The sequence below is a fragment of the Spermophilus citellus genome (assembly GCF_964194105.1).
Source record: "Spermophilus citellus genome assembly, chromosome: 12".
Taxonomy (NCBI): domain Eukaryota; kingdom Metazoa; phylum Chordata; class Mammalia; order Rodentia; family Sciuridae; genus Spermophilus; species Spermophilus citellus.
Window position 1 is genome coordinate 83,544,998 of NC_138198.1, and position 16,065 is coordinate 83,561,062.

At 41.5% G+C, this 16,065-nt stretch overlaps 1 protein-coding gene across 2 annotated transcripts in view; it reads left to right on the plus strand.

Annotated features, from left to right (window-relative positions):
- LAMA3 (laminin subunit alpha 3) overlaps positions 1 to 16,065 on the plus strand; it is a 244,899-nt gene that overhangs the window by 150,212 nt on the left and 78,622 nt on the right. For both annotated transcript variants that reach the window (XM_081263355.1, XM_081263356.1), the window contains 5 exons: positions 5,009 to 5,153; positions 5,794 to 5,934; positions 8,583 to 8,744; positions 11,241 to 11,339; positions 13,476 to 13,559. In XM_081263355.1, coding sequence (XP_081119481.1) covers positions 5,009 to 5,153; positions 5,794 to 5,934; positions 8,583 to 8,744; positions 11,241 to 11,339; positions 13,476 to 13,559 — 631 coding nt within the window. The remainder of the gene's footprint in view (positions 1 to 5,008; positions 5,154 to 5,793; positions 5,935 to 8,582; positions 8,745 to 11,240; positions 11,340 to 13,475; positions 13,560 to 16,065) is intronic.

Consider the following 16,065-nt stretch of genomic DNA (forward strand, 5'->3'; position numbering starts at 1 on the left):
TAGGTTCTCCATCCTTGGTGAAAATGTGCCAAAGTCAGGACTAACTTATTCAACTCTGTCCCCTCCTTCCCATGTCCCCTGACACAGAGATGTGTATGTAGAAAACTTCTATAATCCTTGAATGAATAAATGAATAAGGTGGACTTTGGGCTGTAGATTTAAACTGGAGTTTGGTGTTAGATAATATAAAGGAACCTGCAGTACTTAATAACAGAAGGATGGAGTTCACCCCGACACATCTGGGCCTGGTTTTCTATGAAATGCTGCAACACCCCCGCGTACGCAGATGTTATTACATAATGTTTGGCCGGGAGCCCATCACCTTGGAGATGACTCCGTTGATCTGCATCCCCAGAGCTGCTGTTCTGCACCTTCAGGCAGCAGCAACTAATGGAATCTTCTGGCTTTTGCAGTTCAGGCAGCTCCTTGGGTAGCAAAGAGTCTCCCTGGGGAAATGTGTGAGGTCAGACTGACATTAGGACATTTAAAAAGGTGTTCAGCCAGACTTTGAAGAGGAAGCTTCCTTTTTCTTCCCTGTTGTTATGGCACCACCAGAAATTCTCTTGGTTGCTTATTTTTGTATAGGATTCCTAAGTCAGTGATCTAAACGTTGCATTATTCAGGAATGTAGATATTATAGTCTTCCTGTCCCTGGCCTCTCAGCACCAACTGGGCTATCCAGGACCAGTTCCAAGGCCACTACTCGAATCACTGCTCCTCATTTTGCATTTCCTCCCCCTGTCTTATAATCTCAGCTGCCACTTAAATACTGAGTGGGGCTCAGAGCTGGGTCCTATATGACCGATTGTCACAAACCCTCACATCCCACTCTCCAATTTATCACATCAGCTCATCATTTATTTCATGCTGAAATAAATAGGCAGACAGAGAATGATTCTGTGTCACTTCTGCCTCGCCTGCAGAGACAGCTTCCACAGCCACTATATCATACTCCGGTTCCTTTCTTTTCCAGAAGAGTAAACACATAAAAAACAGATTTCCCTCTGTATGTCCTTACCTTCAAGGTCCAGGCACAGGTCACTCACTTAGGGACACTCAATCACATCTCGTATACGACCAAAGGCAGTTAGTGTTTGAGTTGTTTAGTTGGTATCAGGATTTAGTTAGTGTACCCTTGGGCTAGAAGCCCAGCCTGTTTGCTAAAGAAATGTACCAAACCTTGGGACAAGATATCCAGTTCATGACATTTCATGGTAATATTATTCCTTGGTGCATGGTGTCACTGCCAGACCAAAAGAAGTAGGGTTCACTTAGCTTCTGTCAGGTCACCTCCAAAGTCCCTCTTCTATTCTATGGTTCCTTGTTCTGTTGCTATTTACTTGGGAGGGTCATTTGTCTTCTTTTTCTATCTCTAAGCTACCAAAGTTCTTGTGTTCAACTCGCAGTGTCTCTCCAGAAACAGGACATCATCTGTAATTTTTCTGATTGCATTTAGTCTGAGATTCATAAGAGAATAGATCAACCTGGGACCCAGGAACCCTCTGGTAGTGAATGCAAAGTGTATTTGTGTGTGTGTGTGTGTGTGTGTGTGTGTGTGTGTTATAAGGACTTCTCTGACAAGATGGTCAGTAGCTTATCCAGCTTCCCAGAAGGACCCCTGATCCCCTCCCATAATCCACTGAACTGCATGATCCCTTGGAGAAGAACTATTACACACTTTCCTACATGGCCTTCGGTGTGGTTCCCACTTTATACCTAGATTGCTCTGGGTGTAGTTTTGAGGTTACTGTCTTCCTTACGAGACAGTTTCTGCAGGATCAGGTAGGAAAGGGGATTAGAGGAATGAAGGAGCTGGAAGAACTGACCTGACATTTGACCTGTCAACAGGTCTTGCAGGTAAAGCTGATTTAGTCTTTGCAGGTGCACCAGGTGGATAAAGGGCGCATATCTGGTCTTCATTGCCAATGTCGTCACAAGAATAATCATAGGGTTACTGTGTGTATGCAGGGTACTGTTTTAAGGGCTTTGCATATGTCATCTTGTGTAATGCTCACAACAGTCCCATGAAGCAGGCATTAATATCTCCATTTTTATAGATGAGAAAACATGAATCGTGTAAAGATGAATCTATTCGAAGTCCCACATCCAGGAAGCAGTAGAGTTGGAATTCAAACCTAGGTTGCCTGGTTCCAAGTTTATATTCTTAATTGAGTACAACATACTTTATCTAGTTATAAGCAGATATTGCCAGAGGCAGTGGAGCTCAGCTGCGGAACACAGGGAGCTACTGAGCTAAGGGAGACTCATACACAGCACTGCTTCCTCTCGCTGCCCCACATGGTGGGCTCCTTGGGCTCTATTTATGGTCTTCTCCCCTGATTCCCCTTTTCTTGTCTACCCTGTGCATTATTTGCATGTGCTGCCAATGGATGATGGATGACTTGGAGCTCCCTGGAGAACTTTCTGATGAACTCTGGCGCTTACAGTCCCCTGCCTTCTGATCTTCCCCCAATGCCTATCCTGACCATCCTCTCCCCTGCTCAGCTTGTGCCCTTGACCCTTCTCCCCCACCCAACCAGGGCCCCAGGATCCATTCCAATACCAAGCTAGAAACTTGGGAATTCTCTTTTCCTTTTCCTTTTTTCTTCTTCTCTCATTCATAACATTACAAGTCCCAACAATCTCACCCCAAAATAGCTTAGGATTTCATCCCTCGTCTATCCTCAATGCCTCTGCCTGAGGTCAGCCCCTTTACTTCTCTTCTGACCCAACAGCCTTCTGCTGGAATCCATCTCTCCAATTCCATCCTTCAGGAAAGTCCAACCACACCCTTTCCTCCTTACTACCTCTTCATATTTTGCATGAATTTTTTCTTCACAGCAATTGTTCAATAACTTGCAAAGACAAAATTTATATCATATGTCACATCTGCATCAGAACCAGTCTGCCTTCAGGGCAGAAGCCTTAGTACTATGCTGTGCCCCTCCTTGGCATGACTGAGCTCCCACCCACCTCTGCAGACTCACGGTCCAGCATTCCCTTCTCCAGCTTCTGGCCCAGCAGCAACACACTTGTGCTCTCTGCATACACTGTGTGGTCTCCCCCAGGCCCTCTCCCCTGTTCCCATTGGTCTGGAGCACCTGCCTCACCCCGCTACCCTGCAACACTGACCATTAAGGCTCAGCCCAGGAGTGATCTTCCCCAGGGAGACTTGTTATGCTCCTGGGTTGGAGCCTTTGCAGCTCCTCTGAACCTTGTTTGGATTCTCTGTGTGTGTATTGTTCTCATTTCCACTCACAGGCTGTCTGTGGGGGCCCTCCAGGCTTGGGGCTTGTGTCTGCCCTTGCACCTCCAGCACCAAGCCTGACCCAGGGGCCACCACCCTGTGATCATCTTCACCTGCCTTCTGTAAGTGCCTTTCGCCTGCTCCTCTCTGCTCTGCTTTTCTTTTTTTAAAAAAGAGGCACGGATCTTGCTTTATTCACATAGTAATATCCTTCCAACATCAGGGATTGTGTGTGTCTAGGTACAAAGAAGGGAAAACAGGTTCATCATGACAGTGATGACAGCTTACCCAGCAAGTGGTCCCCTCAGGACCTTACTTGGTTGAGGGACGGTTCCCTCTACCACTACCCAGCCAACGTGCTTTGTCAACACTTGGCCTTTGCTTTAAAATTAAGGGTCACAGGGATTAAAAACAACATGGTCAAGACACTCAGGGCCAAACGACTGCTCCGAGGCCCCTCAGTATGAACAGCCTGACAACAGGAAAACCAGTACTGTGTATGCCTTTTCCTTAGCAAGCTGGGACAAGGCAGATCACAGCAGAGACCCACGAAACAGCCTTCTCCCTGTGTGTCACTGGAGAAACCCTTCCAGTTAAGTCCTCAGGAGGCAGAACTGGAGGTACCAGAAACACCAGAAGCAGCAGCACCTCTTGGTTTCTCCTGGTCACATTCAAATGTTCCTATAGTAGAGAAAATAGAAAAGCTTTTGTGGTCGGCCTTTTTCAGACCCAGAACACTAAGTGGGGGATGGAGGGTAGGAGCTTCCTTTAGCATCCCCATTTGGACTCAGAGGAGTTCTCTCTACTGAGCATACCACTCTCCTTCCTTGCCAACACAGATGCCCAGCTAATATTAATGTGCCAGTTACAAGAGACAATGATAGGCCAAGAAGGAAGAAAATTCCAAGGGAGGGTGCCTAGCACTTGGTGTTTCCCTTATATGGTAAAGCTGGAGGAGAACCTGGCAGTGAGATAGCAGCCACAATCCTCACGTATGGGAGAGAATTGGAATTTTACAGTCATTCCCTGGACATTGGAAATAAGCAGCTACTTGTCCCAGATCTCATGCTCCAACCACCCTCTCATGGGACACCACGTGAACATTAGCCATGTATCTCCAAAAAAGCTGAGAAGGAAAATTGTTCCCCAGCTGAAGCACCTGCCAGAATCCCGTTTCTCAGGACAAAGATGCAGAGAGCGCTTCAGAGCCAGCCACCAACTATTTTGTTGTTTTGTTTTTATTGAATTCACCAAACACTTTTTTATATATAAAAAGAAAATTCAAAGGACACACCAAATTGAAAGAATCACTGTTATGATAACTTTATCTTGCCTCTTACAGAAGTCTATGAACGATTTTTCAAAAAGCACCTCCTCACCCCATCATGTTTTTCTGACAGTTGTTAAAGTAGAACATGAGTATGTCAACAGCTTGAGCATCGGCATCCTGGAAGGATTTCAGATCAACCAACCACTCACCAAAGAAATTGGCAGCTTTTCAATGTTGTTTTTAGTACAATGGTATACCCACTCTGACGGAAAACCTGTCCAGCCAAATTTCCACAATGTGCTTTGCAAAATCAATGGTGCCTTTTGTCTGCTCCTCTCTGCTCTGCTTTACAGATAAGCACTCCGTGGGCAGTGATTTTGTCTATGTTACTAACTTCATACAGCAACGGCTCTGCACAGGGCAGGTGGACCCTTTAGGATGGTGCATAGAAAGATGGTGAGGAATTTCATTTTCGTTCACTTTGGGTACAGGTGCAAGCCCAGGATCACTGGGCGGCAGTGTGACCGGTGTACTTCTGGGTTCTACCATTTTCCTGAGTGTGTTCCCTGCGATTGCAACAGAGATGGGACTGAGCCAGGAGTGTGTGACCCGGGGACTGGGGCTTGCCTCTGCAAGGTAAGACAGTCGGCACGATGCCAGGGATGCCCAGAGTCAGGAAAAGTTCTTCATGTTGACTCAGCATATAAAAATGGGAGAAATGAGACTGACCCATAATAGAGTTCCATAGTTTGTGTAGCTTTTTGTGGTCTCACTTCATGGAAATAGAAAGGAGACCTCCCTCATCCTTTGGAGCGGCCACAGACACTTTTGAACATCTGATGATGGGTACATGCTCTCCAGAAAAATCATTGCATATTTCTGTCTGCAATATCAAGAGGTTAATAGGTTCCCAAAGCCTGTCCCTATCTCCTGCCTCCTAAGACCTCTTCTCTGCATCCATGAATGTTCCCAATGGGCAGATGTTTCCATGTGGTGGTGAGGGGGGTGAATTGGTGTCACCATGCTGTGGGTCCTTGTAGTGCCATTTCTCTACCTTCAGGATATGAAGGGGCATCTTATGAATTCTCTCTTCCATTTGCACATTTTATAGAAGTTTAACCAAAGTGCTGTGACAGCTTAGTGATGACATATCTCTGAGTATTTTGTTAACATCCACATTCTAACATCTCGTGTTAGTATTTAATTTGTGCAAGCAGCTGATTGCAATCAGGGAACCTTTAGAAGGAATGATGTTCCTCTTGTTTCCTGTCAACAGGCAAATGTGGAAGGTACAGAATGTAACACGTGTCGAGAAGGATCCTTCTATCTGGATCCAGCCAATCCCAAGGGTTGCACCAGCTGCTTCTGTTTTGGAGTGACCAGTAGTTGTCACAGTACACATAAGCAAAGAGCTAAGGTATGCAAAGAATTAGAGTCTTTGGGTTTTTATTTAGTACTTCTGAATGAAAAAAGAAATAAATTAGTGTGAGGTGTTGTGGAACTTTTTGCTTATTGATTGGTGAGAATGCTGTACTTGCTGTTTTTTTGGCCTGCACCAATCATGTTCCTAGGATGATTTCCCAAAGTATCAGGTCTCTGATCAAATGTCACATGCTCACCATTCCCTGTTACTCTCTATGTTCTTACCCTTGTTTTCTCCATAGCTTTTATCAATCGCTGATATATCATGCATTTAATTTGAAAAATTTGTTATCTTGCTTCCTCCACCATTAGAATGTTAATTCCTTGATACATCCTCAGAGGCTACAACAGGATCTAGGATATAATAGATGCATTGTAAATACTTACAAAATGGATGGAGTTTGTTGTATTAATTAGCTTTCTAACACTGAAACAAAATACCCAAGATAATCAACATAAGAAGGGAAAAGTTTTATTTTGTTTCATACCTTTGGAAGTGTCAGTTCATAGTTGGTTCATTCTATTGGTGAAGCAGTTCAACATGGTGGGAATGAATAGTGGAGCAAAGCTGCTCACCTCAAGGTAGTGGGAATCAAAAGAATGGAAGAGGAAGGGGCTGGGGGTCTTAATATGTCCTTCAAGGCTCACCCCCAATGACCTAACTTCCTTCCATTAAACCCCACATCTTATAGGTTTTGCCACTCACTAGCACTCTGCTGGGGATCAAACCTTTAATACATACTCAAATTATGTTTTTATGTATATGCCACTATGAAACCCACCATTCTGTATAATCAATATGCACAATAAAAAATGATGCAAATCATAGTCATTATTTTTCCCCTTAAAGAAAATCCTGTTTCTATACTCACAACAATTCTAACATCAAATGTGTGGAATTTTTCCCACATCAAGCAATTCTCCAATTTTCTTTCCAAATACCAACTGGATGTTTTACAGTCTAAATTTCATTCTAACACTATCTACCTGAGTAGTGTCAGACTCCACAGATTAAAGGTTTAGTCCTTCAAGTCTATCCCTGCTTCAAATGCCAATTGCAAATTCTAGGCCTCTGGTATTTTTGACTGACATGGCTACAAATCAGGGGTTCCCACAATTCCCTCCTCAATTTTGATAACTTGCTATAATTCCTAACAGAACTTAGGGAAGCACTTTACTTATTATTACTAGTTTATTATAAAGGATATGATAAGGTATACAGATGAACAGCCAGATGAAGAGGTGTATAAGGAGTTGTCTAGAAGAGTCCCAAGCACAAGAGTTTCTGTTACCATGGATTTGAGGTGTGAAACCCTCCCAGCACCCAAGAACTCTCTAAAAATGTCATTTAGGGGTTTAATGAAGATTCTATTATGTTGGCTTAGTTGATTAAATCATTAGCCATTGGTAATCAACTCAGTCCCTCCCAAGAGGTCAGTTGAGTAGGGCTGACAGTTTCAACCTCTAATCATACTATGGTGCTTCTGGCCATCAGCCGCCATCTTGAAGCTATCTAGTGGTCCCATCATCAGTTATCTCATTAGCATGACTCTCTTGTCACTCATGAGAGCTGGTGGTCTTAGAAGCTCCAGTGTCAGGAAATGAGAACTAATACCAAATATCAGACAAAAGATGATCCAATCACTCCCTACCACCTGAAAAATTATGACTTTTAGGAGCACCGTGCCAGGAACCAGGAACAAAGACCAAATAGATATATTTCATGACAGTACAACATCACATCCTTCTTTATCTTTTCTTCTTATTTTCCTTTCTCTTTTCTTCTCTTTCCTGTTTTACTTTCCTTCTCACCTATTTTATCACATCTTTTCTTTTAACTTCATAAAACAACTTCTGTTGTTTTCCATTTTTCCATGAACCAATAGCCTCATGCTTGCTTGCTTTGTGTGAGTAATGTCTTATATCCAACAAAGATTTAAAGGAAGATTATTCTATATATTTTACTGCTTGCCTCCTACAAAGGAGTACAGACTTACAATTGGAAAAAAAAAAATTAGTTTGTAAATCTGCCCTGGTCTTCTCTCCTTACCCCCCAGGGAAGCAGAAGGCATTTTTTTTCCTAATCTATGCCTTGTCAATTCTTTCTATTTGCTTCTCTCAAAATGGAACCAGCTTCTTTTGTGACCAGGAAAATATTTCATTTTGATGACCCGTTGGCAAAGAAATAATGACAGCAACACATTTCTCTCCATAGAACTTGCCTATTAAATGTGCCCATAGTTCTAATTATTATTCATATACTTATTATTTATGATTCAAACATTCATTGACCAAATACTAAATGTCAAGAACTTAGGATGTGTGCTTGAATACAAGGATAAGTCCTGCATATGCATGATCACTGCCCTCCGAGAACTCCTAGTCACAATGGGTCTGATGGGAGCAGTGGTGGGTGAGGGCTCCAACGTCAGAGTCTTAGGGAGGGCAAGCTCATGGTCAGACACTTGGGTGCGGGTATAGCTCAGTGTATAAAATAAAAAAATAAAAATTAAAAAGAGGGGACACATAAAGGAAGCCTCTTGAGCTAGGTGGCTATCCTGTGGCTCCTTCTATGACACATAATGCAGCCATCCCCCAAGAGGTCACAGCCTCACATTTCCATGCCTTGCTTTTGTGTTCCAGTTTGTGGATATGATGGGATGGTACCTGGAGACAGCAGATCGAGTGGATGTCCCTGTTTCATTCAACCCAGGTAGCAACAGTGTCGTGGCAGATCTCCAGGAGCTGCCCTCAACAGTGCACAGTGCATCTTGGATCGCGCCTCCATCTTACCTGGGGGACAAGGTAACAATGGCCTGATGTTCTTCTGAGCCCTCTATGGGCCTCCTCTATCACTGCATGACCATCATCTACTGGGGGTCTGGAAGGAAGCATCAGGAAGAAGTTCAGGTTAAAAAATAACCCGATAAATATATAAATTTTAGAAATAAGGTTAATCAATCATGAAGAAGACCCTATGTAAGGGGCAAAGTGCCTCTTGTGACCTGCATGCACAAGCTCCCAAGCAAAGGAAATCATAATGTACATTTTTTCCCTCTATTTTTTACTTACTGTCAAAGGATTTTTCCTTCAGGGAAAGATATAACTATTTAAATAATATCTGTTGCACATAGGACAGGTACATCTTTAAATACCAGTGCTGAAGATTCTTTGTTTTAGAGCAGAAGAAAGGCTCCTTTGCAGAAAAACAAAAGCTAAGAAGTGACTCAGAAGCTTATTAAAAGAAGTGCAGAATCCGTGGCAGCTCAACTTCATAAGCAGAATCATGTGCATTTAGTTACATGATCCTTGGGGAGCTTATAAATGAGCTGTTATTCCTTTGCTGCATAAATTATTATTCCACAGCCTGGCCAACTCTGCTTATTTTATAAGGACAGAAATGCAGGCCCCATGTGGATACATCACCTGGTGATATTGCTTCAAGCTTTGCAAGGGTAGAAACTTTGAGAAGGGGTAGATTGCACAGGACCCGGCCCAGGTGAGGTGATCATCTCACATTAAGAATAACTTAATATCAGGATCTTGTTGGTGTAGGGTTTCTAATTCTGTCTTCCAATTAAAGGACTAAGGATTTCATGTCTTGAGTATGAAATGTTGCTTCTCTTGTGTGACCCACTTCTCCTTCATTCAGTATTGCTCTTCACTTCTCTGTGGTTAGCCTATGTGTTGGTTACCCCTTACTGTGTAACACACTACACCAACACTTGGCAGCTTAAAAGCAACAATTATATTGCATGGTTTCTGTGGATTAAGGACCTAGGACATGATGGCCCAGGGTCTCTTCTGAGGTTGTGGTCCAGGTGTTAGCCAGGGCTGCAGTCATCTGGGACTGAAGGATTCATTTCCAAGTTTATTCACATGGTTGTTAGCACGGCTTCTGTTCCTTGGTGGCTGTTGGCCGGAGGCCTCAGTTCCTCATGACATGAGACCCTCTATAGGTTACTTGAGAGTCTTCATTACATGGCAGCTGGCTTTCCCTAGAGCAGTTGATGAGACAGACAGACACACAAAGAAAATATATGATAGAACTCAAGACTGAAGCCTCAATTCTTTATAACCTAATCTTAGAAAGGACATAGTCCCACTTCTGCCTTATTCTGATCATTAACTCCTTAGAATTGAGTCACTAAGTCCAGGCCACACTCAAGGGGAAGGGAATTAAGTTTCACTTCCTAGAGAGAGGAGTCTCAAAGAATTTGTGCACATAATTTTAAAACCACCTTAGCCCATCAGAAAGGCAATCTCAGTAAGGTGATTCAAGATGTCATTGGAATACCTCCCAACTCTCAGAACACAACTTTGTGAGCCTTTGTCAAACCATAGATCCTAGGGAAAACTCCTGTGGATTGAGATCTCCAAAAAGCCCTATTTCTCCCCTGCTTTCTGTTGTTTGCATTTTCCTGAGTATTTTGTTCTGTTAAGCTGAAGTGATGTTGCCTCTGATTCCCATCCTTCCTTCTTGATTGGTGTTTACTTCAAGGTCAGAAGCATCAGCACAAAGTGAAGTGACTGTCAGAGAACTACAACCATTCACTGTTTCATTGCCACCATGTACATACTGCTTACCCAGCACCAAGACCGTTCATGTCCCTAACACAGTTGTTGATCATGTCGTCTGTACCCAGTATAATTCATAATAACTTGGGGAATATTCACCATCTGTTTTCAGGGGACTTTTTAAAAATTTATTTTTAGGGGTTCACATTGTGACTGATAGGTATTATCCAAGTCTCTTGGTTAAATAAGAAACCAGTGGCCTAGATTTCCTAGAATTGCTGTAGATTAAATAAATATTTTGATTTCGTAGTCATCTAGGAAAAAAAATTGGGTCGACTATTATTTTTCTTTAAAAAGAGTCTCTTCTCACTTATAAAACTCAATCATGTTCATGCTAGACAGTTTAAATGATATAAAAAATGGTGTTCAGTAGAAGGTTAAAATATCATCCCCAGGGCTGGGGTTGTGGCTCAGCGGTACAACACTCGCCTAGCATGTGTGAGGTGCTGATTCTGTCCTCAGCACCACATAAAAATGAATAACTATTGTATCTAACTACAATTGAAAAAAAAAAAAAAAAAAAAAATATATATATATATATATATATATATATATATATATACACACACACACATATACATATGTATATGTATAAAATATCATCCCTAATCCCACTCTCTAGATGCCATTCTTGGTTGTATATTTTTCCTGATGTCAAGGGCCTTATATGTGGGTTAATATTGGCATCATCTCTTTTAACACTATGCTGTTACTTCATTCTAGGTTTCTTCATATGGTGGCTTCCTCACTTATCAAGTCAAGTCATTTGGCTTACCTGGTGACATGGTTCTTCTGGAAAAAAAGCCAGATGTGCAGCTCACTGTAGGTATCAGAACACAACTCAAGTAGCAGAAACAGTGGTTGCAGTTTGTACTGAGCTAAATTGAGGACATCTTGATGTGTGGCCTACAAAAAGTTTGGATACAGTTGTTTTCCAATGTGTCAGAGAAACAGAAAAGGATCCTGTATCCTCTGACCAAATGGCCCCCCTTACCCCCAAAGCATTTAACTGTGTTTCAACCCTGTTTCTCACAAGTATTTCATGTTGTATATTTTTGTGCTTCTGTCTTTTGATTTAGTTTCATTAACGTTTTTGAGCTCTTGTCACATGCACTGCTGGGCTCTGTAAAGGATGAGTAACTCTGTCCTCTAAAAAGGGGGAAATTGGATAAATAGGCAAATGATTTAATCCACGGAGCAGTAAGTGTTTAGGAATAAACAAGGCTGTATTGGAGCTGGAGGCTGAGTCCAGGTGGAAGTTATCTAGGCTGAGAGGCCTGCAGAGGGCTTCATGGAACAGATTCCTTTTGAGCCAAGTCCTTAAGAATGGATACAAGAGGAGAAATGCCAAGAGAAAGAACTCAGGGAAACCCAGGTGTATAGGGGAGAGCAGGGCGGGAGGTGGTGCTCAAGGGAGACCAGTCCAACTTGGCTGTCTTGTCAGTGGGTGTGAATTATTGAAAACAAACCAGGAAGAGTAGGGAGGGTGCTTACTGATATGCTATGAAGTTAACTTGATATAGATAGTGGGGGGCTACTTTGGCTTTTGGGGAAGTAGCATCCACACTCTATGTGCCTGGTACACAATTGAGACCGGCAATCTGGAAAATTCCTTGAGGCAGGGTGATGTCATATCCTACTTTGCATCCTCTACATTGTAGGATGGTACTTCAAATGCAGATCTCGGGTTCCATAGCCTGAAGGTGGCCTCATTTCTGGTTTATATGCTCCTGATTAAATTCAATGCAACTACAACTTCCTGAAGGGTTTTCTCATGTCAGTCACTATCAACAGGGACTGGCAAATTTCACATAGCTCAGCTGAGAGCTTCCCATGCTGAGTAGATATTTACATTCAGGCATGGTCAACCTATGTTTTATTTTTAGTCATAAGCAAATATATTGAAATATTTCAAAAACCCCAAGGAATCTTTGCAGGTCATCTTGAAAATAAAGTAGGAAAGATTTTCGAGTTATAGCCTAAGGAGAAGTAGCTACCCAATAAAAATATTATTGCAGCATGTTGTATTTCAGTTTCATGGTGTAGTAGGGCATCTCAGCTCAGGCTATCAGTGTATTTATTTTTAGTGCCGGAGTTGATTATGCAAACGGTTGGAACTCACTGAGAGGTAATGACCAAAATTTCTCCTTAATTTTACCTTTAAACTTGGAAAATGGTTTAGGCTCATGAAACATTTACTCCCCTGCTTTGTTCTAAACCACTATACTTAAGAGCCTTTCGGGCATGTTTTTTAGATTAAGGCTTTAAATGATTTGTGATTCTAGATAATTCTCTTCTTTCTGAAATCCCAGTCCTCATGAATGGAATGCCTTCAGATTTGGAGGTCCTACAGAATAGCTGGCTATTCTGTGTGTGTGCTTGAGGTAGGGTTGCTGATGGGAGGTGCCCATCATCCCATTCTGCTCTATTAAAAGCCCCCTAAGAGCCAGTGCAATGGTTCAGGGGTGAAGGCTGAGAGTGAGCAAGGCTGGATCCCACAGGACAAAGGCTACAAGCTAATTCCTCCCTCCACACACCAGCTGTGTGGTTCCAGGCCTAGGCAAGCTTCACAGCTGGGCTCTGCCAACCCTTGCTTTCTCCCTCCCACTCCAGTCACCCACTCACCAAAGCACTTTCCTGCTACCACAATCTGGCACTATAAGCAGTGATGAAAACAGCACCACATGCATTTACTGCAAAGCAGGATATTTTTTTAAAAATTGTTTCCATCTTTTTAAGTCATTTTTCAGTTAATCCAATTTTCTTAATTTTCTATATGTGAAAATCACTGTATTAGCTGTTATTCTGTTTCCATGTTGTTAATCCTTTTACCTGAACTACGTTTTAGAGTCGAGCTTTTCAAATAATGTAGATTCATAGATATTTGTTTTTACATAAATTGTAAATCTTAAAACATCCTAACCAAGGACTGGTACTTTCATGTATTTCTTTCAACAGGGTCAGCACATGTCCATCATCCATGAGGAGTCAAGTGACCCCCGGCCAGATCGACTGTATCATGGTAGAGTGCAGATGGTTGAGGTAAAGGAAAAGCACCTATTCAATGGCTCTTTTTTGGTGAGGCAGGGGGTACCAGGGATTGAACTCAGGGGCACTCAAACACTGAGCCACATCCTAGGCCTATTTTGTATTTTAGAGACAGAGTCTCAATGAGTTGCTTAGCACCTCACTTTTTGCTGGGGCTGGCTTTGAACTCGAAATCCTCCTGCCTCAGGCTTTTGAGCCACTGGAAATACAGGTGTGCACCACTGAGCTCGGTGCCTATTCAATGGTTCTTAATAATCCTGTTTGGTTTGTGTTCTAATTATTTCAGCCAATCATAAATTTTTATTTAAGAATTTTAGCATCTAAGTTATGTTTGTGTAGATACAGTTTATATATATTCAAAATACAAATCATATAAAATATAATGTATATAACTTATAGATTTTGTTATTTATTTATTATTTATGTTTATTTATGTATACTCTATGTTCATAAATTTTTGTTTATGTAGATATAAGTTTATATACTCAAGACACAAAATTATATAAAATATAATTCATATACTTTAAAATATAATTTATTTGATGTTCTCATTGCTTTGTGTGTACCACCTTTATGGCCCTTTAACACACTCTCTCATTTCACAGTTAATTAATCTTGTTTTATAAACCCTGTGAGCTTGTAAAGGCTACAACATAGCTCCCTCATCTGTAAGTCTCATTCTTAAGTCTCCCTTAGTGCTTGGAACCTGGTCAGCGTCCAACAAATTCTTGGTGTGGATGGGTAGAAAAGCACTGAAAATGTCTTACATCAAGAGAAATAAAAATAATAGTCAAATAAAGCCTCACCAGATCATTAAATATTTTATTACACCTCCTTGATCATAACTATTCCTTAAAAAATATTGTTCCATATATATTATTAAGTATATGTTCAATACCTCAAGATGACATTTTTTTCAGTTCCTTGAACTCAGGCATATTTCAACATTTCTGTACAGGTACATTTGTAGAACATTGTCTTTATTTGACATGACTAGAGCTTTTCCCCTAGAAATGTTATTGAAAACATTCAGAGGCAGTTTTATTCTTGCTTTATCACTACCTGAAGTGGTTGGGGGCAAACAGTAAGGTAATCACAAAGCTTAAAATAAAACTGCCTAGGAATGAGATGTCCATAGGGGCTTTGAAAAGCTCCAACATAAACTGGGGATGTGGGAGGCTACACTTGCTCAAGGCTGGTACACATTCAGGTATGTGAACATGCAGAGGAAAAACCTAAGAAGGCCCTACAGTTCTCACTTCTGGCTGACCTTGAGGGACTATGAAAGCAGGAAGTGAAGGCTAAGGTAGAGTTATCATCGGCCTGGTTGAGAGTCAAAGGGGTTCTCCAATATGTGCACAAAACCACTTTGCAAAGATTAGGAGGCTTTTTGACTCCAGCCATTTAAGAAAATCTCTGCGGATTATTAGCTGATCATCAGGCTAATAAAGCAGAGACTTTAGTGGTCATTTACAAGAAATACAGACTTTACAGGATTAGTTCATAAAACAAACAAATAATAATAGTAAATCCTAGGGAGTGGAGCAAATATGATTTCCAGAGCTGCCACATTATATTATTTTAAATGTCCAGCTTTCAGCAAAAAATTGGGGATCTGTGAAGAAACAAGAAAATATAGTCCATAAAAAGGGGAGTTAATGGAAAAGTGATAAATAACACTTTTACTGAGGAAGACAAAGACATTCGACTCATGGAGAAAGACTTTAAATCAGCATTTAAACATGCTCAAAGAACTAAAAGACACCGTGTCTAAAGAAGTAAAAGAAAATCTGAAAACAATATCCCAGAAACAAAGAATATAAAGGAAGAAATAGAAATTATAGTAAAGAATTTCTGGAGTTGAAGAATTTAGTAATCAAAATGAAGAATTCACTAGAAAGGGTTGCTGTGGACTGAATCATGTCCTTGTGCCTTCTGTTGAGGCCCTAACCTCCAGTGTGGCTGTGTTTGGAGTAAGGCAGTAATTAAGGTTAAATGAGATAAAAAGGTGACGCTCTAGTAGGATTAGTGTCCTGCTAAGAAGAGACACCAGCAAGCTCACTCTTTCCCCCATGTGACCCAGTGAGAAGGTAATCACCTGCAAGTCAAGAAGAGAGCCTCACCAGGTGCCAGAACAACTCAGCCAGCACCTTGATCCACAGCTTCCAGCCTCCCGAACTGTGAGGAAATCAATTCCTTGTGTTTAAGTCACCCCGTATATGGTACTTTGTATATCAGCCCAGGTTGATGAAGACAAAGGATCAGAAACAAATGTAATCATGCAGAAGGAAAAAATCAGCAAAATTAAAGAGGGTCAAGTAAGATTATTCAATCTGACAAAAAGAATGAGGAAAAATAAACAGACTTTAAACAACGATGGATACCGTCCAGTGTATGAACACGTGCAAAATGGGGATACGAGAAAGAGAGGGGAGAGCAAAAGGGAAAGAAAAAATATTTGAAGGAGTAATTGTTGAAAACTTCCCCCAGTTTGTTGAAA